The following is a 27437-nucleotide window of genomic DNA, read 5'->3' as shown; positions in this document are numbered from 1 at the left end:
GTCATGTATGTGACCAGTGCAGGAGTTCTTTTGCCTTTCAAGATCTCTCCTATCTGCAGATTGCTGACTGACCAGACAGTCCTCTGATATCCACCACGCAGCTAGCAGAACTGAGAGCTACTAAGCACAAAGATCTGGCTCAAGAAATCTCTAAACCTAGGACTGCTGAAAATCTGCAACAGTACTTCAAGCTTACCATACCCTTATATATTTTCCCCCTTGCTGTTTCCAATGGACCACTCTCAAAGGCAGCGCACGGGACTAAAGAGATCTTTGGTTTGACCTATTACTGAATTCCAATGTAGGCTATGTAAGCACCACCAAATTCACCGCAGTCACATACTGGGACAAAGCTGCCAAGAAATGCAACGGCAGTTAATCTGCCCACTTTCATAAATAAATCCATCTCCATTATTTTTCCACTCTATGTTCTTTGCTTTCCCAAAACTTCCAGTGAAGTTCATCACCCATGGCAGTTCTATATAACTGTCATGCGAAGAGTAACCATTTAGAAAGTCCTCAAAAAACAGCTTTTGTATTTTGGGAATGAAAGTGTGCAGAAGGAAGATTCTTAGACTGCTTCCATCATGGTCAAACCACACATTTTAAAAGTTAATGTGTTTTAGCATTAAAGAACAGTGTCCAGTACAAAATCTAGCAAAAACTTCTAGAATATAAAACATTGGAAAAGAAAAATGGATGACACATTATCCAATACATAAGAATAATAAAAAAGTGATGAAAGCCTCTAAAACCTGTAAAAAAAAAATTGGTTTGCTAGACAACACGTTGCAGTGTTACAGAAGTAAGCTATGTACTTTCTACTTCTGATATTAGTACTTCTATCAATAATTAAAAATACAGTTTTTCATTATGTTTGAGAATCTCAAGCCTTTGTTTTTTAACTCAAAATTCATACTTCATTTTATAACAATTGCTTGCTCCTATCAGATTTCATTTGTGTTCCAAATATGTTCTGCAAGACTACAAATTATAACTGATGAAAATAAATATATCTTCTCTGTCTGTCTGTATACAGTTTGAGAAGTTTATTTATTTTTTCCCAATATCCTGTGGTTGGTCCAAAAAAAAAAAGTTACACAGTATTTTACAGCCTTATGTTACTAGAATGCTTCAACTACGCAGCAACTATATGGTAACTGTGTTGCGTATAAAGAAATTGTCCGTACCTTTTAAAACTCAAATGGATTACAGTATATGGAAAGTAGAGTTTGAGAAATTGACAACATGCTCTACCATAAAACTACCATGCACTATTTTGCATCTCTTTTACAACTCTTTTTTACTTATGCATGGCAATCTTTTCTCAAGATTTACAAGAAAATATGAAAAGTTCAAAATTTAAAATTTAAGATATAAATTGACTCTTTGATTCAATGTATTGTGAAATTCTACTTAATTACACTTGAATTTTAAGCAGTATAAATCTAACTACAAACCTATAGCTATCTGGGGCCATATCATTTTACCTGTGATTTTTACTTTCAGGTCTTTTCCCTGCTGCATTCATAGGTATTGGTAGCTTTACTACACTATTCTCATCTTAATAAAAGGTTTGTTGGATCTATAGTGTTAAACTAATAATTCTGCTAAAGCTAATGACAGATGATTTTACTGGCAATCATAACAGTGCATTTTACTACTCATAGAATTAAGGCTGAATTTAGATTTTTAGAATTAAGGTTGACAAGAAGAAAGGGAAAGGAGTAAAGGGGAAAAAATGAAAAAGGGGAAAAAGGAAAAATGGGAAAAAGGGAGAATATAAAAGATTTGGTAAATTTCCAAAATGAAACACTTGATCCATCAAATCACACAGAATTACAGAATGGCTGAGGTTGGCAGAGACCTCTATAGAGGTGATCTTGTCCAACAACCCTGTTCAATCAGGGCCACATGTAACAGGATGACCAAGGCCATGTCCAGTCAGCTTTATCTCCAATGACACAGACAGGATGCATCACTCTTAACAGAAACACTTACAGTTTATTGGAAAGCGTGGGCAGATCATGGATGATCTCTTCATAAGGCTCTTCTTGAGATAAAGTGGGAACGGATAAAGGGTCTTTCATTTTTTCCTCCCAAACAATTTCAGCCTTCAGAAGCATTTCCTCAATAAACTCAGAAGCTGCAATATCTAAGACATTGGAACATCAAGATATCAGACAAAAAGAAAAAAACAGTACAGAAAAGCTCCTTTCAATTCAACTCTCCAGATCAAATTAAGATTAAGCTGGCTAGATAAGCATTTTGTTAAAATGAAAAGGATTGCTCAGATACTGATCATAAAGTAATACTTGAAATACATAATGAATTCAGTATGAAATTAAGCTGTTATGTGCAAAACCTCAAAACCCATTTGTGTAGTGAACTGAAATATTTATTTAACAACTCAAAGGACATCAGGAGAAACAACAAAACTCTTTCACCTGTGCACTTCAATGAAAATGCACTCAAATTCTTTTCAAATCTATTTCTACAAATAAGATTTATGTAGAGAAGCACTGAAATGAGACTTGATTGCAGACCAGAAATACAGTTAACTCAGTTGTATCTAATGCATACTAAATATGTTTAGCCAGCTGTATTATTAGGTGATCTCAGTTTAGTCCTTAGTATTTATTAAAAACTGTCATGTATCTAAATACAAACAACTTTCATGAAATCAAGTTTTTTTTAAGTCCCCTAGCAGTACACCTGTAGATATTACGTCATTAGAAGCATAACTTAACCTGTTTTATTATGCAAAGGAAGTTTCTCCTACTAATCTGATAGAAAGGTAATACAGTTTTCTACATTACTAGGTTCCATCCTCAATTTTATTCCAGACTTAGAAGACTTCTCTTCAGCACTCCTACCTAGCATTATTGACATTAGTTCTGCATTGTTGATTGGGTTAGTTCTGAAGTCCCCTCCAACTTACACTAGTCTATAATTTTATTTCCTTTAGTCAGTACTTCAGATCTTGTTGCTATTTGGTCAAAGAAAGTGACTTATTCTGGGGGAAGCAATAGGTATTACATTTGAAAGCTGGACAGTGAAATTGTGTTTGGTCAGCAGCAACAGGGATTCTAGTTCATAATGAATCTACCATTATCAACTGAGAAACAGAAAGGAATTCAGTAAGAAGTCACCAAGATTACATCAAGTGTAGGTGCAGCTATCACAAGGCACTGAAGAACTTAAAAGGAAGAATCAGAAATGATGATCAAAGAATGCAACATGTGAAAGAAAATGTCATCATAGGATATGAAATTGTTGACATGACCATGACAAGCAATTCTCAGCAGTATACAGAAAACATATATATGCATGTATGTATGTAATGTATGTATACACACTATATAAAGTACATGCATACATACACATGCATGTATGTGTGCGTGTCCATATTTATGTGCGCATGTCTGTGTATAACAAGCCAGCAAGAAGGAAAGAAGTATCACAGTAACTAATATACAAATAACTTGCATAGATTTTCACCTACCTGAAGGTTTCTCATTATTGCAGTTAAGAAGATTGGGATTTGCCCAGTGCGTCAAAAGCAGCTTCACAAGGCTAGTCTAAAATGGGTAAAAACAGAAAATGAAACAGCAGAAGTAGGGCAGAAGTAGCACATTTCTCATTCAGTGAATTTGGTCCTTGCTGAAATCACTGAATAAACCAAAGGCAACAGCTTCAAAATTCCACTTTCTGCAGCTAATTTACAGATTTGTATAAATCACAACAGGCAGAGTAAAATGTAGCTCTCATTCAATTTCATTGTATCCTCAGCATAAGTCCAACCCCAGAGACTTCCTCCATCCTTGAACGTGTAAAGAAATCCTCATCAGCAAGGAAAAGAAACTAAACCTCCATCATCACCTGTCAAGATTGAAATTGTATATCTTTACATCTAGTTCACCACGTGCCATCACTGACAAACAGATATGAGTCACATCTACCCTGGAAGTAAATCTCTTCTTTGTTAGCAGTGAAAATTGGCATATTTACCTTACATTTACCAAGCCTATTTAATCTATTAGAAATGGTAGCAATTATAGTACAGTATGGTAGTGTAGAGTATTATAGAATAAAAAGGTCTAAAACATATTTTTCAAATCCTGCAAGAATGCTGCAGGCAATTGTTTTCAGCAAGCTTTCCTATCATTGCACCAAAGTCGCAGTGTACATTCATCCATGCAAGATGATCGTAATGTCTACATTGAATTGGTTGGAGAGAAAGGAATAAGAAAGAAGTAGTTTCTTTAGAAACTACACAGGAAAAGGAAAAAACACATTTTGAATGCAAAGATAGAGCTCAGCTATGTTGGAAAACTATTTGCACTTCCAGATAGATGCTAGGCAAATGGAATTTATAATGCAAATATAATCACCAGCGCTGGCCAGGGTGTGCTACAGAGGAAAGTAAGCTGTGCAGGAAAGAAAGCATGCTCTACAGCAGAATAAATGAGTTTAAAATAATAATAATAATAATAAAAAATAAACCTGAGACCTGGATTCAAAGGGAAAAGCTAGCCATTTGGCATAAAAACAGGCAGCAAAACAAACAAACAAATAAATAAAGGATTAAAAGGATGGAAATCATTGCAATATAAACAGTAAAATTCAATGCGGATTCAATATATAGCAGACAATCTACTTGGGAGGAACATGATAAGGAAGAATCAGCTAAACACAAAGATAAAAACCCTCTAACCTCTCATCACAGAAAATCAAGCAAAACACTTTTGTAAATTTCTATTAAATTTAAAAAAAAAAAAAAAAGTCTTGCTCTTCTCAGTTTTCTAATGTTGGTTTCCTATTCTGTCAGTAGCAGCAGAAAATTCAGCAAACTGAGGAAGCAGGGAGGAAGCTTTATTTCCAAATCCAATTAGCCCTGCTTTCAACAAAGAACTCTCAACACATATATTTCTGTGTTTTTTCCCATGAAAAAAATGGAACATGCTTAGTCACTGAGCTAAGTAAATCGGTGACAGTTTCATAATCTCATTAACAGCCATTATGAAAAAGTGGTAGCTGTATCAAAATAATGTTTTTTCATGTACTTGCATCTTACTAACAATAAATAGTTTTTTGAGTTACCAAATGTTTGGCTTTATGCTACAAGAAGACCATTCCATGGTACAAGGTCAATGCTTCCTGCTGTTAATGAAATAACTCCAGCTGGAAATCATTGATTCAGGTCACTGCTAATTTCAGATACCTGCTTTTGGATAAGCAGAACTGTCTGGGTTAGTTTTAACTTCATCCCTTTATGTTTTAGAAAAAGTATTTTAAAATCCAACTGTCACATCTTCAGAATTGTGCTAACAACAGAAATATTTACATAACAATCACAGCAAGTTATCACTGTATGAAAGTACTTCTATTGAATTGAAGAGATAAAAATGAATTAGATATGACTAAGATAAGAAAAATTACAGACAATAAGAAAAAAAAATTGATACAGCCTTCGTTTCTTATTTTTCAGCATTGGCTTTGATGATTTATATGTGAGGGCTGAACCAAAAGTAATGCCTCCTATTTTATTACATTGGTCCATAACCCACAGGAGGATGCTGGTGGTATGGCAGTAGAGGCTGAACCTTCTCACCAATATTCCATTACATTTTGCTGCTATGCAACAGATGGCAGTAGAGAGGCAATCTGACAAAATGGCATCTGACGTGGAAGTGCATATGAAGCAAAGATGTGTCACTGAATTCCTCCATGCAAAGATTTAAAAAATGAATAAGGGATGTTTCACTGTGCAAAGAGAAGTACAAGTAATGGAAATTATTTAAAATATCTTCTTTTAAAAATGTCACTTGATTCTCCTTTTATGCCACTAATTATTCAGTGTCTTTTGACAGGATTCCAGGAGACTTCTTCCACTCTACGCTCCCCTTCTTAGAACTTAGCTCTGAGCACTCTTCTTTATAAAACTGCATGATGGGGCAGAGTAAACAGCCAGCAAGTTTGTTGTTAACACAAAATGCTACAAGCTTATGGCAGAGTGGCTGGAAGACTGCTTAGGGACCTGGGAACGGACCTGGGGGAACTGTTTGACACTTGGGTGAACATGAGCCTGCAGTGTATCCAGGTGGCCAAGAAGAACAATGGCATCATGGCTTGTATCAGAATTAGTGCTGCCAGCAAGAGCAGGGAAGTGATCATCCCTCTGTACTCAGTACTGATAAGACTGCATTTCAAGTACTGTGTTCACTTTTGGGCCCTTCACTACAAGAAAGACATCAAGGCCCTGGAACATGCTCAGAGAAGGACAATGAAGCTCATGAGGGATCTGGAGCACAAACTTCATGGGGAGAGGCTGAGAAGAGGAGGCTCAGGGGTGACCTTATTGCTCTCTATAACTACCTAAAGGGACGTTGTAGTGAGATGGGAGTTGGCTTCTTTTCCCACGTAACTAGCAATAGGACTAGAGGGAATGGCCTCTAGCTGTACCAGGTGCAATTAGATTGAATGTTAGGAAATACTTCTTCTCCAAGAGAGTGGTCAGGAACTGGCTGCTCAGGGAGGTGGTAGAGTCACAGCCCGTGGACGTGTTCAAGAAACATTTAGATGTTGTAGTGAGAGATATGGTTTAATGGGAAATATTGGCAATAGGTGGATGGTTGGACTGGATGATCTTAGAGGTCTTTTCCAATCTTGGTGATGTTTCTATGATTCCATGGGAGGAGTGGAGGATGATACACAGTGGGTCTATGCTGTCATTCAGAGGGATCTCAGTGGTCTGGAGAAATGAGCTGATAGGAGCCTCGTGTATTTCAGCAAATGGAAATACCAAATGGTGCCACAGGAGAAGAAAAATCTCAGGAAGCAAGACATGCTAAGGAGAGGAGGCATCCACAACCTCTGAGCAACCTGTTCCAGCGTCTCACCATTCTTAGAGTAAAAAATTTCTTCCTAATACTTAGTCTAAATCTTCATGATGTTGGCATGGGGTTTCAATGATCTTTGACCAAAAACAGCTTTATTTTGGACCATAAATCTCTTGTGGGGAAAAAAATAAATCCCCAAGAATTATTTTTCTTTAATCTAAGATATTTATTCATTAAACACAACAAAACACTAGGCAGAACTCAAGAAATACTAGTGGTTACACCATTATCAAGAGTAGTCTTCATCACTGAGTAAGATGGACTACATCTGTACTCGTAAGAACCTGTTGCTCAAAAGGTTAAACTTTACTTGACTGAGCTTAAAAAGTGGGTATTAGCCACACCATGTCATTTTTTACTAGGCACTCTGCTAGAATTGCTGCCTGTGATTTTTTATGATTTTCTTTTTAAACTGTCAGAAAGATAAATCAGTCAAAAATGAAGCACTCTTGAGAGCAGGGTGTGGGAAAATATACTACTCAGTCCTTGTGAGCTCCCACGTTTGTAAAGAGTGAAGACTTTGTATTAGACAAAGTGTTAACCAGAGAAAATCTGGATGTTAAAAAGCTAAGCAATAAAAATATAAATCAATAAAGTAATAAAGTAAAACCTATAAAATAATAAGTTTGTTATTGCTATTATTAGTAGTAGTAGTACTAAGCTCTTATAGCAGAATTGTTGTAACTTTAGGCTGGTTACATATTCTGTAGACAGAATAAATACAATCAGATAAGTCATCACAGAAAAAACTACTTAGAAAAACACTGGAGAATTGTATTTAATTAATTAACAGGCACTTCAAAAAGCATCAAAGATATTAAGAAAAGTGCAAATTAGGGAACTACATTCACTTAAGCTACTGGGGATTGAAACAAACAAAAGCAGAGCAAGTGACTGAGACTCTCAACACCTGTAAGATAATAATTATTTGAGATACTGTGACTTCATTTTTGAAGACCATGTACTAGCTGCTCATTACAAAACAGTACACCTTAAAAAACTGAATCTCATATAAAGCCAAAGTCTCATAAATAAATATCTAAATAGGAGTAGTATTTTGCATTTCCTCTGCAATTGCAAATTTGATAAATTTTACTGTTACAGACATATGAAATCATGTCTGACACTCATTACAGATCTCCTTTCTTAACACAATATAGACCAGGACAGTATTTTCCCTATTTGAGAACAGAGAAAAGAGGACTATAGCCACCTGCGGTCAGCAAAATGGAACAAATGAGAAAAAAGTAGGTTGCAGGAGTGAGACTAGCAGCAGGGAGGGAAAAAAAATATAACAGAGCATGGATAAAGTGATGGACTTTGGAACTAGTAGCATCAAATAAATGAAGTGAAAGGCACAAAGAGGGATGTGGCAACAAGCCAGAATGTAGGCAGAGATGGATTAAGTAGAAAAAGAAAATGAAAGAGGAAAGTGACATTGTTAGGAAAAACCACTGAGACTGAACAAGAGAGACTGGGATTGTGAGCAAGTGGAAAACAAGTGGGAAAATGGGATAAGTGCAACAGAAGGGCAGTAATTTTGGCACAAGTCAAAGTAGAGAAAAGAGAAATCTTGGATTAGAACCAGGGAGAGGAGGGACAGAAACTGGCTGTTCAAGGAAAGAAGGATTGGGATAAGAAGATTAGAAATAGGGCATGAAGCCAAAGATGGGACAATAAATCAATGGAATAAAGACAAGAATTGAACAGATCGAAGGGAATTGAGCAAATAAGGCCACACATGGGAGGGACAAACTGTAAAGACAGTGCCTGTTCATAAACAGAGCTTGGAATGAAACCAGATTTTCCCAGTGTCACTAACTGCCTTTCTGTAGTCAGCATGCTTAACCTACATTGCTTACATGCACCTTTTAACTCTCTGGAATAGCTCAAGTAAAGAAAGACAACCTAGTACTGTTTTCAGCTAATGAAGTAATGAAGATCACTTCTGTTTTTCTTCGGCAGTCATTACTTCAAGACTATAACCTATTCTTCTATTTTTGAGTCCTCAAGGGAATTAGACAAGTATATATATATATATATATATATATATATGAAAAACATTATGTGATCTCATGATTTAAGAAGCATTAAGTTATGTTCATACAAGTCCTGTATTAGTACTACAGAGGATCATAAATCTGGTGCTTCTCAAAGTTTGTACCTGAACAGTCCTATTAGCCTTCTTTATTACACATCAGTCTCCTGTATTTATATATACATACCTATGTATATGAGCAAAATTTCCTATCAGTGGTATTTCAGGAAAATTAATTTTAATTTCAATTATTGTGATCTTGCAGTAATTTAATAAAAATATAATGCAACCTGTGCACATTTCAGCTTTAACAATATCCTGTAACCAGCTCCATTTTGTAAATGAAGCTGCCACAGGTCTGTGTATGAAGCTCAAACATTTATATCTATTTTCTTACCATTTGGTATTGTGTGAATCTAGCTTCTTTTGCCTTAGTGTTGTGCATTCATAATTAGCATTTGAAAGATTTACTGAAACCTTCTGAATATATTGAGAGTGAAAGAAAGATGTCACAAGCAGAAATCCCAAAGAAGTCTCCCTACATGGGGAAAATGAGTGTAATTGGATCTGAAGGGAAATGCTGCTGCTCTACCTGAGTATCATCATGACTGCCAAAGATGAACCAAAAGATAAAAGAGGGTGAGATATGTCTGGATAAAATATACTCAAAAGTGTTCTCTGACCATAAATGAAAGTTTCCAACTGCTTGTTCATGAAAATATGTATTCCCTGAGTGACTATACTATTCTTTTTGAAATACTGAACAGGCACCTCTTTCCTTTGGTTCTACTCATTGAAAACATTTTTGGAATATGTTTGCAGAAGTCCAGAAACTGCATTAAAAGGAATTGCTATGGCAGTGGACAAACTTGAATGAGATTTAGTATCATTTCACAGAATGGGCTCGGGTATCCCATTCTACACTGAAGAACATTCTAGTCACCTTTATTCTTTCATATTTTGAGATCAGCAAGCGCATAAGAAAAATCTTCATAGCTGAGTTGAATCACTAATACGCCCTTGTAAGAATAAGCAAATTAGATTATTAGTAAAAAGATGTGTACTCCCAGACTTCAGCTCAAAATACCATGTTTAGATGAACTAGCCAGACAAAATGATATTATTTGATCCAAGCAAAGAAGCCAATCAAATGTGTAATAAGAAGGGGTAATATGCTTACAGAATGGCAATTTCATGCACAAATTTTGAAAACAACACAGGATATATAAAATAAGCTAATAAATGTATTAGGTATCTGAGATCTCTAAACATATTTTATGTATTTATGCTTAGTGAGAAATCTTTGCTAGTGCGAGAGTTTCGTTTGGAGAGACAGACTGCAGCTCAACAATTATCTTTTTTTGTTTGACATCATGAAACTGTAAAAGCCTCAAAGCCACAGGCTAAATCTGCCTTGCTAAATAAGAGAGTGCAGTGGAGCAAGCTTAAGTATCCCTTATAATCCATACTGCTTAACTGTTAGCTCTGTCCCCAGCACTGCTTTGGACCACTCCAAGCAGCTCTCTAAAAACAAGACTAATCTCCTACGGAGGAAGCTAGCTCTAAACAATGTGAACATGAGCCAGACTGCTGCCTGGCTTAATCCCTTGCCTTCTTTGATTTAGCATTTCAACAGTTTAGACATAAGCAGACAGCTTTCCCCAAGGATGAAATTTGGGGAGAGGTAGTGTTTAAGCTACTGGGGAGTCAGCTCTGACTTGCACGTCTCTGATAGCTGTTCTGAAAGGTGACATTTCTGTGATAAACAACAAAGAAACAGCTTGTGCCTGGGAATTGTGCCAAAATACCCAAGGCGAGCATCAGAGCCCACTCCCAAGCACAGGGAGGGGAGCATGCGCACTCCTGATGACAGCAGCCTGGGAGGTGTCCAGTGGTGACAGCAGTCCCTCCCAGTGCACATTCCTAGCTGTTCACATGGAGATTGCTGTGCTAAATCCAAATGAGGGGATCAGCATGAGAGATGGAAGCTGCCCTCTTGCTGTTGGTGTCAGTGCCGGCTTCAGGTGTGGTATCTGAGTGCCGGCAGGTCCACTGCAGACTGTACAGGCAACAGCCTAAAGAGCAGCACTCTCCATGCTGGATGGCAATGAGACAACAAGTTAACATTTACATCTATGCGTATGTTCAAAAGACACTGCTAAATTTACTTAAGCAATTCTGCCATATTCCAATTTCTTGAGGCTTGTTGTGCTGCCTTTATAATCCTATTTTGAAGAGGTTTTTCTGTGTCACTAACAGATTTCCATAAGTGTTGAAGAGGTTATTATATTCCATGTTATTATTAACCTATTGAGCAACTCTGGCCTTAATACCTCAATAGTATCTATTTTTGGTATTATCTGAGAATCTCAACTTGTATTAAAACATAAAAAAAAATGGGTTTTGTCCTCACATTTTCAGGGTGGAAAATGAAAACAGACCTAGAAACTTAGTGGAGCCTTGCTAAAAAAATATCCCTATTTTTTTAACACTATTACCATTATTTTTTAATGTTTGCAGCTGGCAGTATTTCAATTAGTAGTCTAACAATGCACTAATTGGTAACCTAATCATCTTATAGACTGACCTGCAAATAGCAGCCTCAGCTCCCTCATCTTGCACTCAACAGCCATTTCACAGAATCACAGAATCATAGAACGGCCTGGATTGAAAAGAACCTCAAAGATCTTCAAGTTTCAACCCCTCTGTTACGTGCAGGGTTGCCAGCCACCAGACCAGGCTGCCCAGAGCCACATCCAGCCTGGTCTTGAATGCCTCCAGGGATGGGGCATCCACAACCTCCTTGGGCAACCTGTTCCAGTATGTCACCACCCTCTATGTGAAAAACTTCCTCCTAATATCCAATCTCAGTTTAAAACCATTCCCCCTTGTCCTATCACTATCCACCCTTGTAAACAGCCTTTCCCCCTCTTATTTATACGCTCCCATTTACTGCAAATATTCCTCAAACTCAGTAGTGCTATCCTGTACTATGCAATAGAAAAAGAAATCCTGCACACACTCAAGCTTGGACATTAATAGCAGAAGTATCAGTGTAAGTCACTAACTTTGTCCCTCTGTAGGATGATGCCTAGGGAGAAGCAGAACATTCCATGGGTGCCTGACTCACTCTTTGGACTTCTGAACATCTTTTCTGGGATGGATTTCTTTCATATATTTTTAAAGAGTTCAAGTTAGAGCTCTAACATCTGTGAGTTGCCCATACCCTCTATAATCAGAGGGAGGGGCAGACCTCCAAGTAGTGATTTAACCCACCTACATTAAACGCATCTCTTAAGAACCGTCTGAATTGCAACCTAGAGGTTATTCTCCATACTGGCAAGGCAATGCTTTGTATTTGTGTTTAAGTTGTAATTAGCTAAATTTAGTTGAGAATAATCCCACTCAACATAAAACTGCTTTTGCCGTTATTAAGGTGCTTGTACAAGCCAGGGTTTGTTTATACAGTGTGGGTGTAACGTCTTTCAAATGCTCAGCTCAATCAGGATAACATATCATTGCTCCACCAATTCTCATATAGTTTATTGTGGAAGCTGGGGAAATAAGCTTTCTAACCCACATATATTGTGTATCAATTCACAACTTGAGCTTTGTTCTGTGAAATTCTGGTCCCTTTATTCTTCATAAATTTCCTCCTTTACAGCTGCAAACTAATTTTTCTCACTATAAATCTTAAATTTCAGTGGATTCAATTTATTTATTTTCATGTAAAGTGAATTAGTTCCAACTCTGTTCTTGGTATGGTCTTACAAATAGCCATGTCGGGGGGTGGAGGTCATTCTTCTTTGACATTTTGTATATTTGTGAACACAAAACTTTGTATGGACAGAGCTTAACTCCTATAGATGAGTCTAGATATTACTCTAAAGCAACATTAAATAACACTACTCACATAAGGCGATGTACAAAATTTATGTGTTGCCTATAATATAAATCAGTTCAAGAGCATTGTCTGAAACTGGTAAGGAGTGCTTTATCCCAGATCAACATGAGACAATCAGCAACACTTTGAGGACCACTTCACATTCAAAAGCATTCTCTTGGACAGAGCCAAAAACTGGCTGAACAGTTGGCATGGGAGCAACTATTTTCAGCTTGATACAGGAATTCAGAAGATACTATTGCATCCTGTAAAGGCAAGTTACAAGCTGGCATCTCCCTGCTTCCTCTTATCTCTGCTGATTTAAATTTGCAGGACCTGGAAGTCAAGAATTAAAAAATTCTTACTGATATCCCCAAAGCCAGAAGCTGTCATTCCAAAGAGCAGTCTAGGCTACTCTGTACTATGAGTAAGAAACATGTTCGTTCATCCTCATCTGACCATCATACCTTGGATGACACACCACTACCAAAGATCAAAAACCCCTGACACCAAGACAGTGCTAGATAGAGAAGCTTGCTGTCTGTCTGTCTCTCTTTCCCCGCTTTTTATCTTTTCTCTTTAACTTCTTTTATTCTTTCACTCTTCATAGCAGCTGTTGCCTAATATTGTCTTAGAAATTTTAGCATAGAAATAACTCCTGTGCCAAAGTATTTGTAACACTTATTAATCATTATTAGCAAATTAGCCAATTTTACCCCCCAAGTAGACTATTAGTTGTCTATTATTTGATAATACAAATCAATAACTTGATTTGTATTATTCCTCTGAGTCCAGGATGACTCCGTTGTAGTATCGATCCCTACGAGGGGACGCATGACTCAGGAGACAGAAAAAGATTCACCTTCCTTGAAACTCAATGAGTGGGGCTGACAAGCACAATGTGTAATTTGTTCTGCTCGTTTGATGGCATTTAATTAACATAGGCAGGTTTGCCAGATGAAAAGACATATCTGAATAACTAAGAATTTTGCTGTTATTCATGAATGGAAAGAACTATCAGACCACACAACTCATAAAATAATAATAACAATATCTCATAATAATAATATATTGGATGGAGGCTGGAAGGAAAAAAAAAATCAGTCCAAAGACTGAAAACAATATTTAAGATAGTATGCATCTTAGTAAAACTGAGGTGAAAGAACGGATTATAAACTAACTTTTAAAAAAGATAAATTAAAAATACACAAAACTCTTCACAGAAAACACAGTAAAAGACTTGGGGAATACTCTGTGACTATATTTTCCCATTTTAAAAGACATTTGCTTCATTATTTAAATCTAAATGGATCTCAATCGTTCATTTAAATATGAAATTGTAAGGAACCTAAAATGGCCACCTTTCTGCTGCAAGCACAAATGGTACTGCATTGAAGTAAAACCAGATAGATTTTTTACAGTCTTCTGATAGAGTATACAGTTTATTACCGTACTAAGATTTTCAAGTGAAGCTTTTAAACAAAGTCTATTACAAATACGAGTTACAAGAGGGTGAAACTCTAAGGGCCAGAAACCACAGTTTATATTTATGTCGTTCCCAGAAAACATGAATATGTTTGGCTAAAAAATAACTGATTTCTTGGAAATATATTTTAAATTAAAACAGGCTATCTCAAGTTATGCCTTTTCTAAGGTTATTCCCATTCTGCCATATTTTTTCCCAAAAAAGTAACAATTCTCAACAATTCAAAATGGAAACGTAAATACAACATGATCATGAGTTCCCACTAAGGCTAAATGTTTTTCAAAATTACCATAAGAAAGGAAATTTTAAAAACACTTAGATAGCTTACCTACAGTATGACTTATTTTCCCTGACATAGCATAAATCCCTCTTCATAAAGCTATTTCAATGATTTACTAGTTTCTTACAATGGAAATCCATATTCAAGTCATATTTATTTTCTAAACAGAGAAGATTCTTGCTGAGTATTTTCTTAATTTTAATGATGAGTAGAATGTTACTTTATTTGTACGAGGAGTCAGGGATCCATGATAACTTTTCCCTGTCTCCTCACCAAAAGCTCTGAGAATACTATGAATCACTGCTACCATCACCTGGGACATAAATGGAGACATTGTTCAAAGCTCCAGTGAAATAATAGCTCAAACCCAAAATCACATTTCTGCAATCCAATTACTTCTGAGTAAGAGTTTTCTTGCCTTTCTGAAGTCAGAACACAGGTAGCATGAGTATGTGTCTACTTGCAGTACCACATCAAATCCAGAAGAAATAGTAACAGTACTAGAACTTTTATTGGAGCTACAGAATAGCTGTATAGGATGGGATGAGAAAAATAAAACTACACTGTACACAGAATGTCACCAATGTCTCCCTGGCTAACAATATGTGCATTCAGTGTATTTTTGCAGACAAGTGTTCTCTGTAAATTTAACCATCCAGAAATTAATTTCAGAGCGTATATATTAACTCATAGATATATATATAGGTGTATATATATATATATGTATTTACATATCTATATACACACACACAACTATGGCTTAATCTACTCTGAAGGCATGCTGAGCTTTCATAATATTTAACAGAGTAGATATAGGGTGTTTCAATAGGAAAAGCCTATATCCTAGCAGAATTAACTGGTTTCACATACACATGTATTCACAACTGTTTTACTATATCTTTGTTAGCAAGAAGTAAAATTCTTCCTAAAAAATATTATTTACTTTTTGAAGACCAAAAAGATATTGGAAGATGATTATTCTATTAAAATGAGAACACATACAGTAAGAAAAAGCATTTATGTCATGTGAATAATTGAGAGGACATTAATCAATATGTACGTACCAAACTGTACCTTTAAGTCTGTATACAAACCTAAAAATATATGCCTAAAAGTCCTTTAAAGAAGGCACTCTGAACAGCTGCATTACACTTAGAACCTACTCCTTATCACATGCATCATTTGCAGTGAGAAAAACAAAAACCAAACCAAACAAGAACAACAACAAAAAATTCTGGCTTCCAATAAGAAACCTGGTGACCAACAAGGATGTCACAAAATCAGCTGCATCCCACTCCTTGTATCTCAGCAGTTGCATCCTATAATTCACAGGTTTACTCACAAGAGTACCAAAAAACAACTAAGATATGAGAAACTGACATGAGAAAGAATCCTGTTTCTCACTGATTATTGGCTAGAGATTCAGCTAAATGTATGGAGTTCTCTCCTCTTTAACCAGAAATAAAATTATTTATCAAACTAATACTTCAGCAGAAGCCCATGGGGAATTTTATTTATTTGTGTGCTCCAAAGAGCACAATAACACTATTTGATAGAGCAAATCCTCAGCTTCAAAACATTATTTTTCAGCATTGTCACCACCATTAAGTATACATTTTTACCAGTGATGAACAGCCTGCATGCCACACTCGTAAAAATCTACATCTACACAGTGGAAGTGACCCACTGTTTCACAGTTGCTATGATGGCCACAACTGAATCATACCAGCCACCGCCTCACTGTGCTCACATCCTCCGGTTGGTCTCCAGAAACACTCAGCAAGCATTGATGAATGGCAACGGGTGCCATTTTTTCAACATGGAGGACTTCCATGACACACCTTTGTTTCACGCATACTTCCATATCAGTCACTATTCTGTCAGAATGCCCCTCTGCTGTCATCTGTCACTGCAAAATGTAATGGAATATTGGTGGGAAGGTTAAACTTCTACTGCCATCACATTGACATATACCTCTGACATCGTCGGTCAATAAAATAAAATTGGAGGCATTACTTTCTTAACAGCTCTCGTATATTAATTAAATAATCTAAAAAAACAGATTCCTGTCTAGGAGCAACCACACTTGCCATTCTAAGTTACATTTAAAAGCTGATAGTCAAAGTGACAGAAATAGGTATTACAAGATGGCAAAATACTGAAAAAAAAAAAAAAAAGGCTAATGGCTTGACAGCAATACACAACATTTTCTGACCAGCCCTGTACGCCCACATCCAGTGTCAAGAAGCCTAGCCCTGTCATCAGCAGGTATCTGAGAGAAGAGATCAATCTGTGCTCAGAGCAACACTGTGAAGCTCAGCATTGTGTCCACATCAGAGTATGTTCCACTCCTCCTCATGGAGGACAAAGACAGGAAGGAGGTGAGTTTTCCAGGAGCTGCAACAAAAACCTGGTGTAAAAAAGGGAAGTAATGTGGGTGGCCAAGCTAGGGTGCATCCAAGAGGCTTTTGGAAGGTACGTGGTAATTTGTGAAGCTCAGTGGGAGTTGTGAGGAGCAATTCTAAGATGATCAGACGTAAGAAAGAAGCACTGATAACGTCCTGTGAGAGCAAGGGTGAGAGAAATGTGAAAGGAATGGCCTTCAAATCACAAATCCAAGTCAGCCTTCCACAGCTCAGAGACTGGAAAGCTTTGAATGCAGCTACTGCATTAAATGGATCCTGCACATTCATCTATAGGAAAAAATAGCTAAAAATAAGAATTTGATACCAGAATATAAGAAAACAAAAGTGATTATTTTGGATACTTTTCAAATTTTGGTGCAAATTTAACTTTTGCTGGAGACAATTGCTGATTTTAATGAGCCACGTTGGATTGACAGATTTATGATGTTTATTCTCAATTGATCTCTGTCATTTTCCATATGCCACTTATACTATAGAAAAGCATACTTTTTTCACATTAAGAAAAGAATATTGTCCCTGGCTGGAGTGTATTTCTTATTGCTACACAAGACTACCATAAGGAGAAGGAGATGAAAAAGACATGCTTTACCTGTCCGTACTTTGCAGCTAAATGTAGAGGAGTCCAGTACTGATTATCCACCACATTGAGATCAGCCCCATGATCCAGTATCAGAGATGCAACATTCTTGTAGCCATTTGCACAGGCTACGTGCAGCTGGAATAAGAAAATATCTATCTTAAAGTTCTCAGAAAAAAAAACATTAGGTACTATTGTATATCTTGTATATCTTGGTTGCCTCACAGACGTAACTGGATAAATCATGATTAAAAAAAAAAACAACAAAATGCACGTGAGAGCAACATTCTAGAAAACCACAGAATAATCTTATTTAGCATTTATAATCAAAACCCAACAACAACAACAAAAAAGAATATTGTCTTACTGACATCTGTTCAAACAATTTAGTCTCGCTAAATCATTTTCATACTTCAAGCAAATATCCAATATCCATTTCAAACATATTCACAGACTTCATGAGCCCAGGAATATTCACACAGTTTAGCAGAGCTTGGCCTTGGCCTAACTTTCTTTTGTGACAGTTCAAATACCCCAGATGTGAGCTGATGCTGAAATGAATTCAACAACACAATATCAAAGCACATTCACTTCTATGATTCCATGATTTTTCCTCATAAAATCAGAACATCTTCAAAATCACTACAGAGATTATATTTCTTTTATTTGCGTTGCTTCACTAGATACTTCATTATTTTGAGAGGGGGAAATCCAGTAACAGAATGATAATAGCTCCTGTCAGGAGGTCCCACAGCATACCATCCTGTTAAAGCAGGGATAACTTCACTGGTGGCTATGCTTGCTTGGGGCTTGTTGGCTTGTTGTCTGGAATAGTAAAGACAGAATGAGAGACAAGGCGCTGAGGACTGCAGTGGCAAGTGAAAGAGGCGGATAAAAAATGTCTTTGTTAATGGGTGAGTTGAGAAATTGGATTCATAGGTGAATACACATTAAGGCAATACATATTACTTACTCCAGTACTAATTAAGTGAAATAGGAAACGCAATAAGGAATCCTACATCAGGGGAAAATCACTTGCACATTTAGGTGGAAATTGGTTCCTCCTATTGCAGGGGATTAGAATTATCTTGGAAGGTGGCAGGATGTAATTCCCCATCACAGTCACAAAAAATCAATTTCAGTGGTGGTCAGCGAAGACAGGTTAAGCAAGATTATAGAAATGGAGAGCTGAGATTAAAGGGGGTAACCTGTAAGCCAAAATAACGTAACCCAACTACATGAGTTTTTCTGCCCTTCAAAGTACTGTTAGCCCAAGAGACAATTTTTCTAAGAATTTGAATGGATGACTAATGGCAAGAAACCTCTCCAATAATCCTCTTCCTAATCCTCTTCCTAGAACTGTGTGGTTCCAAAGTCTCAATAAGAACAGGAGACACCAAATCCTGTCCTGGAAATTATTTGCCACTATTTTTTTTTATTTCTGATTTAGCTGCACTTGAAAAAGATACATGAAATTTTCTTTATGAACATTTCTGATGCAGAAGGATAAAATAAATACATTACAGCCCATCACAAATCTTCCCAGGAATGGAGGCAGAACACCAACACTATAAATGTTCTAATTTCAAATATATAGAAACCTCAAAAATTTCCTGTAATTCAATACAGTTTCACCCTTCTGTTTTTAACAAAAGAAACTGCATTTTCAATTCAAACATCAATTTGATAAGTACTATTTTAAAGCAGTTTTAAAGCTCAGAGGATAAAGGAAGCATTTGTGACTGAAATCTTTAAAAAAAAAATCACAGACAATATTATCAGAAGAATTAGTTTTACCACATATCATTATATGCAGCACAGACACAGACATATATGTATATGCTGTCATTCTGAGAGACCGTGTGCCTGTATGTCATCTATTTTTCCTTATTAATCCTTAATTACACATGGCATTATCTAATGCATGAAAAGAATGTTGATTGTGACATACAGAGTATAAATCCTTCAGGAAGAAGAAGCAGGACTTAGTGCCACTCTTCTCTGAGCTTGCCACCAAAAAGAAAAGAGTCTGTGTTTGTATCTGCTAGTAGATGTGGGTTGTCCAGAGATATTGCACTAGAACATCTAGTTGAGAAGTGAGCTGGTCTAAACTTTTTTTTCCAACTCACTGCTCTCTGCTCAGGATACACAGCACCTATTCCACCCATATGGTACCTCATCTGTTGCTTAGCAATCTGTGCTGAAGATCTAGAGTCAGACTGGTTTTAGGGTAGTCTTGTGCAACAGTGATCTTACCGTCAGTGAGTTGGATGTGGCTTGTCACCATGTTGACAAGTTTATCTTCTTAGTATTTTCCATATAAAATAAAGAACATACTGCCTACTATGGCATACAATATACTTTCAGAAATGGTGAATGTAAAATATATTCAATTGATTACACTCAGTAAATACTAAAGCATATGAAAAAAAACAATATTATCCGGGGGGAAAAAATGTACTGAATGTCAATCACCACAATTAAAGCAATAGACTCTTGGTTTCTGCCATAGTTTCAAACATAATTATATTTAAACCATATCATCTTAGAATCTATGAACAGAAAATATATCTTATTTTCTACTTACAACTGACATCTACGTTTTTTTCTCTGTACTGACAGATTTAGAGTAACAAATCTGTTCCCAGAACTCTTTGATATACAAAGAGTTATTACAGACTGGCTGACTCCACAACCATGAACAGAAACCGAACAGTCTAACAAATTCTGTATTTCTCACCAATTTGTATGACAAAACTTTCACAAAATAGAAACCTCAAACAAAAGCAAAATTATCTACTTTGTAGCTCCTTGTAGCAAGACTATGAAGGAACTCTAGAAAGCAAAGGTCAGTATAAAAACTGATCAAATAAAAATGCCCCACTGGTCCACATCCATGCCCCACACGTATAAATAGATAGATAATAGATAGATAGATAGATAGATAGATAGATAGATAGATAGATAGATAACAACAAAGAAACTATTCAAAATGCTTTTCTTCTGGTTCATACATTACTGTTAAACACATTTCACACACGCACTTCCTGCTAACTACTGAAAAGGTTTTATGCAGTGTGACAATCAGACAAATTGGTGACTCGGTTAAATGAAGCCAATTCTGACCAAAGTAGCAAAAAGAGCAAAATACAAACAAGCTGCATTTTACTGGGAGTTAACAGCTTGGCTTCAATGTATCAGAAAAGTGAAAGTTAAACATAATGCTTTTACAAATTAAATACCTTGGGAAAAAAATAAAATAAAATAAATGGATAGAAGATCTACCAGCAAAAAATGTACAATGAGAACCTACAGTTAAAAATAACATGCAAACTTGGAAGAACATTCATCCATTGGTAAGGTGGAGGCTTCATAATACTGATTCAAGGCATAACTTCATGAAATAGTGTTTTAGACTTGTTCAGCCAGAAGATACAGGCATTAAACACTCATCACTCAGTGAAGCTTTATGGTCAGTCTTACACAGAGGGCCAGAGATTTTAAGTATTCACTCTAGTTTTAAAATAAGGAGCATGCTATTTTTCTCGTTGTTGTGTTGTACGTTCAGTGGCTAAGACCAAAAAAGTTGCCAGTGACACACAGACACTGCACTCATCAGTTTCAAAATCTGTACAGAGCAGGGCACTGACATATCTATTTTCAAAAGGCCAGATGAGAACCAATATCCTGTACTCCTTCATTTCTCCTCTTACAGAACAGCCTTGCAACTGCATTTTCATTTACATTACTACAGTTGAACACGTGTATTCACTAGGCTGGAACTCAGAATGTAACATACTCCTACTCACCAAGGTAACTCCTTCATCATTCTTCTGATTCACACTTCCTCCACTTGAAATGAGCTGTCGGACATCTGTAAGCATAGTCATAGCTCTCTGTATCTTCATTTGGCGCAAGGAATTCAGCTCAACACCTGGAAAAATGAAAAGGCTAAAACCTGCTGATATTTTGTTCATCAGTAAAGAACATATATGATTTTGCTTTTGTTTCCTGGGTTTGTAAAAGGATAGTCAACATTTAACAAGACTTCTGTATATGTTTACAGAATGTCTCCTTGCTTATATTTACCAACAAGATTATTCATATCCTTATTTATCTGTATTACTTGAATGACTTAACGTCAGTCAGTAATATCAGACAAATAGGCCAGATGCCCTATTGACTGGCAAAAACAGTTGTAGGCAAAGTAGTTAGAATACCATTAAATCTGTTGAAACTGAGAAATAAGGAAGCTGCAACAAATTAAAAGAATTAAACACTTCAGAGAAGCCACTTCAAGTCTTTCAGACTTATTTAATGAATATTGTTTGAGGCAGCATTCCGACACCCCTGTGTATGCATTACACTGCCCCAGACTAATCTCTCAAATCTGTCAACTCAACTCTTTGAGACATTGTGATTTGAAGCAAGTAGCACTAAAACTCAACAGTTTTTTTTTTTATTATTTGCTTGGGTTATTTTTAGCCAGGATTAGTTGTCCATCTGGGCCTGAACCATTGCAAGGCCCCATAAACCAAAGGAAAATGTGATCTACAGGCAGGAACAAATGAGAGGGGATGAAAGGAATGAAGAGATGGGTCTGTTTGAGTCAGCACTGCTATTGAAAGAAACACTTGTCAAAGAACAGCTTTAAAAGGAAGATAAGCAAGGCAGTCTATAACCAAAAGGAAGCATGGCCTGCAGTCTGAATAGAGCTAAAATTAGAAAGAGAGTACAACAAAATTACTAAGTGGTTAAATTAGCAACTGGTTGTGGCTTGAATGGAGGATCTAACCAAAATTCAGGGCTTGGTTCTTCCACTCATAACATCCAGTGGTCATTTACATCTATATGTAGAAAATATAATTTGAATATGAAAACCTTGCCTCTCTGTCCTGGTCATGTCATAACAGAAAACATATAAATAAGTGATTATTTAACATATTTAACATATAAATAAGTGACTTCTTGATTCTCTTCCACATTGACAAATAATAAATTAAATGAAACAAGATGTACTTAAATATTTTTGTTTGTATTATTCATTTTACATTTTCTATTCAATAATTCTTGCTTTTTTTTTTTTTTTTACATTTTACATAGCATGTTTCAGGGTAAAAGTATATTTAAAGTCTCATAGTTTACAGCTACACTGGAATTCATGCAAATGGGTACACTATATGTAGTTCAACAAAGAATCTCATTATTTTTTTTTTCTTTAACGTGCTATTCTACACACTGCTCTGTGTTTTGAACTTTATTTGCAGGGAGCACTTCAAGTTTCAGCTCTGAGGTGAAGCGTTCAGGGTGTGAACACGGTCCTGCTGACCACATTTACACCAAATGTAAAACATAAATGTGAATCCAAAAATGTCTCATTTTCTTTATCTGGACTAAAACTGTGCTCTTTCACAAAAATGCAATTCAGACAAGTATTTATTAGTATTATAGCTTAAATTAGATATCCAACCAAAAACAGAATGTGCTAAAATACTATGTTCACTGATAGCTGCTAGACTGGGACACAACATAGATTTCATATACAAAACTCTGAGTACCTCCTAAGAATCAACGTTTCATTTTACCAGAACTGACATTTTTATGTCTTCATCACATTTCACAGTAATGACTTAAAGCTACCTGGTGGCATTTACAAATTACTGATGCCATTTTTTTTTATTATTTTCTCCCTAGATCCTACTTGCTTGCAGCAGCAAGTTGATAGTTTAGCATTGTAGTGGCAGAACTCTCTCAAATACAGAAGTTTCAATCGCCAAAACACTATGTAATACAGGAGTACAAACACTTAAAATAAGTGGTAATCGTGGCACTGACTTCACTTGTTAAACATACTGCAAAGCTGAAATAAAACTTGCATGGTCATGATAAAGTTATTTCTAATGTTGTCATATAAAATACCTGAAAAACGTATGCATAGTTTTATGCCTGATGATGAAGGCCATTTTTAAGACAGAAAATATGTCAATTTCTGTCTTCTATTTGATGTCTCTGGTAAGCAATTATAGCGCACTTTGCTTTTCAAGGAGAGAGGCAACAGGTGGAAATAAATACACCAGTTCTTTAGCCTGTGCACAATACCTCGAACACTCAAAAATGGAAACTATGTCCACAGTTTAAAAATTAGAAATATCAGTTTCTGACTTTCCCCACATAAAAGACTCACAGTGAAATACAGTAATTATCACCTTGTTTGTATGTCTGTAGAGGTGGTACAGCTACAGGTTGAGTGCACAGTGTTAACTGGAGTCCACCTAGCCTTTTCTTGCAACCTACTATGGACTTTGTATCAGTGTGATATGGTCAGAAAACTACCATGTCATTGTATTCTTATTCTAACTGTGAAATATTGATCCTTGCCTTAAGAAGTGCATTTGATAGCACCTTATTGCATTCCACATTGGGTTCCCAAAAATGAATTGTTGAAAATTTAACTTTGTAGCAAAGGAGGAATCGAGAAGAGTTCAGCTGCATCCTTTGCTCTATCGCTGATGTACCCATCAGCTCCGAGAAGATGCATAAACAATGCTACATAACAAAATGCACAGTCTATGTGAATCTCATGATTCCAACAGCAGTTATACAAAGAAACAATACATATTTCATTAGGCAAATAGCAGTAAGCTGCCTGACAAGTGAGCTCTACTGTAGTGGTAAGTTCCACAGGCTACATTTTAGCAACATTCAAAGGACTTTTGACAGTAGTACAGAAGCAAAAGAGATCTCGTCCCCCGCAGAATAAAAACATGAAAAATATAAAATAATTTCAGAATTGCTGAATTTTGAATCCCAATAATTTGGAATATATTTCACTTGGGAGCAACGGTAGGGAGGTGCCTTCCCTTGATCAGTTCTGCTGAGATCTTCTCCCTCTCCCCGGGGTGACAGTTTTCATTAGTTTAGATGGAATAAAAAAGTATTACACATACAGTAACTCTAGCAGTCTGAATCAAAAAACGACCTTCATGCTGATTTTCAAAGAAAAAACGCAGTTTAGATGTTCACCTGAAATGGGACAGCGGCCAGCATGAATAAATAGAGGAAGAAAACCGAATCGGCAGGGAGTATGGGAATAGTTCACATTAAAAAGAAAGGAAACTGAAAAATAAAGGTGTAGGATAGCAGATAGACACCAAATATCCTGTAAAATCAGAGCAAGAGCTACATGCCCTTGGAGTTTATAGGAGATGCAATAGAGAAGGAATAATTACAGAAGTAGTGACCATGCAGGGCACAGCATTTGGTTATATTAGCCCTGATGACAGGCAGAAGCATAACCTAAAAGTGACAAAATGCAACACTTCTCCAAGTTTAAGAGAAACACTTGACAAAGCTATTTCATCTACTGTGGCTGTCCCACTCTCTCAGGCATATGTTTATGGAACTGACAACCCAAAAGAATGTTAAAAAAAAAAAATCAGATAAAAAACAGGGAAGTAACTTTCAGAAGGTTGCAGTGGTAAAGAAATACACGGCAAACAGAACTGAGAATTTCTATAAAATATATTTTCTGCAGAAATGTGCAGCACTTGGAAGTGTTTCCATCTGTCAGGTGAGCACCTGGTTCTGAGTACAAAGCACTCTGCTCAAGGACACCCAGCAACCACTCTTTGTCTAATTAGGCTTGCATGTCTCATCTGTAACAGGAGTAAAAGTCTTCAGGATTTGTCAGTACCATCATGCATTGCAAAAACAAATGTGCACTAACAACTTGAAGCAGCTGTCACAAGCCAATCACTCCTCTTCTCTCACTGTGCCTCTGTGTTACTGCACAGAGCTCTAAATGCAGCAAGGTGCTTTTCACTCCAAGAACTGAGACTGCCCATACTCTTCTGTAATTCCAGGGACACAAGGAATTTCTGTTTTTCAGAATAGGATAGATGTATTCACAAACAATCCATGAGAAAAAAAAAAAAATCACAGTACCATTCGTGATACACTCATTTTTATTCATTATATTATCCATGCATTGCTGTTACTTTATCCAGCTTTATTTGAAGAAGTTTGAGAAGAACTTTACTGGCCACTTACCAGACCGCTTTATAAAGAGTATCAATTTTGTAGAATTACATTGTTCAGGCACTCTTGTGCACATAGCTTAGCATTACCAGCTGATTTTCTAAAGTTCAGGATGTGAACAGATACATTTCAGCAACGATTACTATGTGAGAAGGGAAGCTAATATTTTCAGCATGTACAGAAGAATGTGTACGTGCAAAACTACTGAGGGTATAGCTCCAATTCACTGTAGAAGTACAGACTGATGGCTGTCGCTGGGTTCCAGGTGTCTGTCTTTAAAGCTATCATTATGTATGCTGTCAAAGCAAGTGAGGGGTGCTTACTGTGAACTGAGCTTTTCTTTCTACTCTGAAAATGATATCAGAAACGAAATGCCTGATTACTCCTCAGAGTGACACTTCTCCCACCCTAGTGAAACATGCTTTTTTTCTCTCCCTTCTATAATAAGGATGTTGAAGACCCTTCTAATCAAAATTAGTTACACGGACTCACTCTTTTCTTCATTTGTATGATAAGAAAAATAATTGTTGTAATTTCTTTTAACAGACTGGCACAATCTCAAGACTCAATACTGAGCATTCATTCTTGGACATGTCTTGCACATTTATTATTTTATTCGTACTGTTAACATTAGAATGCAGAAACAAAGTAAGTATATTCATTGTCTCTTATAGTTATGATGAGCTCATCATGTACCGTACTTCTATATTCAGTGTTTCTCTGCAAGTTCTTAGTGTTATAGTTGGATGTGTTTGTGGGAGAGCTGTAAGAGAAGGATACTCAACGAGAGCCAGGGACCCAGGAGGTTACGGGAAACAAGGGCAAATGTCTTCATTGATCAGGGACAACAGGATCCAAAAAAGAAAATAAGGCATATCTGGTGAAGGAATCAGGGCCAACCCACAGTCCTGACAGAAAAACCCATAGCTACAATCAGGGTAATTCTGAAGGTGGAAAGTCAAGTCAGGTCAGAGTTCTGGTGCACAAACATACCTTGGGCAAGGACCAAGAGCCTGAGCCTACACAAGGCTCCTCAGCCAAGGGATGAGTGAAATATCAGGGCAAAGATTTTCCCAGCTATCCCATAACTTGGCTGTTTTCTCAACCAACTGTTCCCAACTTACATTGCTTTAACATATTGGAGCTTGCACTGAGTACAGGCAGCCAGGCCCTGGGAGTGCAGGGAACAAGTTGCAAGACCTGTGGGTGCAGTCAAGAGACTAAAAACTTTCTTTCTAACTTGCTAAAGGTCGTAGATTTAGAAATTCTATAAACATTGATAATTCATTTCTGAGAATGAATCAATAGGCTCTTCAAAAGGATATTAATAGGGCATCCCTTGTTTCTGATGTTCTTCAGAATATTTTTCAAATTTTCTAAAGTCTATTAGTCATGGAAATGCCTGTTTTCCTTGTGCTGTCACTTACAAAGCAGGTCACAATCTACTGACTATAAATTAAAAGGTTAATTCAAGTGCCAGAAGTCTGCACAGTGAGTTTAAAGGCTCTCACTTTGATAAAAACATGTGAACAACAAAATGTTTCCATATGATGGATTTTTTTTCTTTTCATTCACTGCACATTTCCAGACACATGGAAGCACACAAATAGTAAGAGAAGTCTAAAACTTGAAAGCCAGTTAAAAAATATAAAAATTAAGGTGGTCTATTCAAACACATTAGAAAACACACATTAGAAGACAGAAACACTTTCAAATATTACACTTTCAATGAGTCACATTTTCTGTGTGCTTCATTTTTAGGAATTGGAGGGACCTACGGAAACATGATGTTTGGTCTTCCTAGTTCT

General features: G+C 36.5%; 1 protein-coding gene across 7 annotated transcripts in view; it reads right to left on the bottom strand.

Annotated features, from left to right (window-relative positions):
* Positions 1–27437, bottom strand: part of MYO16 (myosin XVI) — a 356972-nt gene that overhangs the window by 178294 nt on the left and 151241 nt on the right. For all 7 annotated transcript variants that reach the window (XM_085215386.1, XM_085215393.1, XM_085215400.1 and 4 more), the window contains exons 6-9: positions 21402–21526; positions 17605–17730; positions 3506–3581; positions 2002–2155 (exon numbers count right to left, since the gene is read on the bottom strand). In XM_085215386.1, the coding sequence (XP_085071512.1) occupies positions 2002–2155; positions 3506–3581; positions 17605–17730; positions 21402–21526 (481 nt within the window). The remainder of the gene's footprint in view (positions 1–2001; positions 2156–3505; positions 3582–17604; positions 17731–21401; positions 21527–27437) is intronic.

The sequence above is a fragment of the Meleagris gallopavo genome, chromosome 1 (assembly GCF_905368555.1).
Source record: "Meleagris gallopavo chromosome 1, MGAL_WU_HG_1.1, whole genome shotgun sequence".
Classification (NCBI taxonomy): Eukaryota; Metazoa; Chordata; class Aves; order Galliformes; family Phasianidae; genus Meleagris; species Meleagris gallopavo.
The sequence above is the reverse complement of the archived record's forward strand: the minus strand, read 5'-3'. Positions and strand labels throughout refer to the sequence as shown.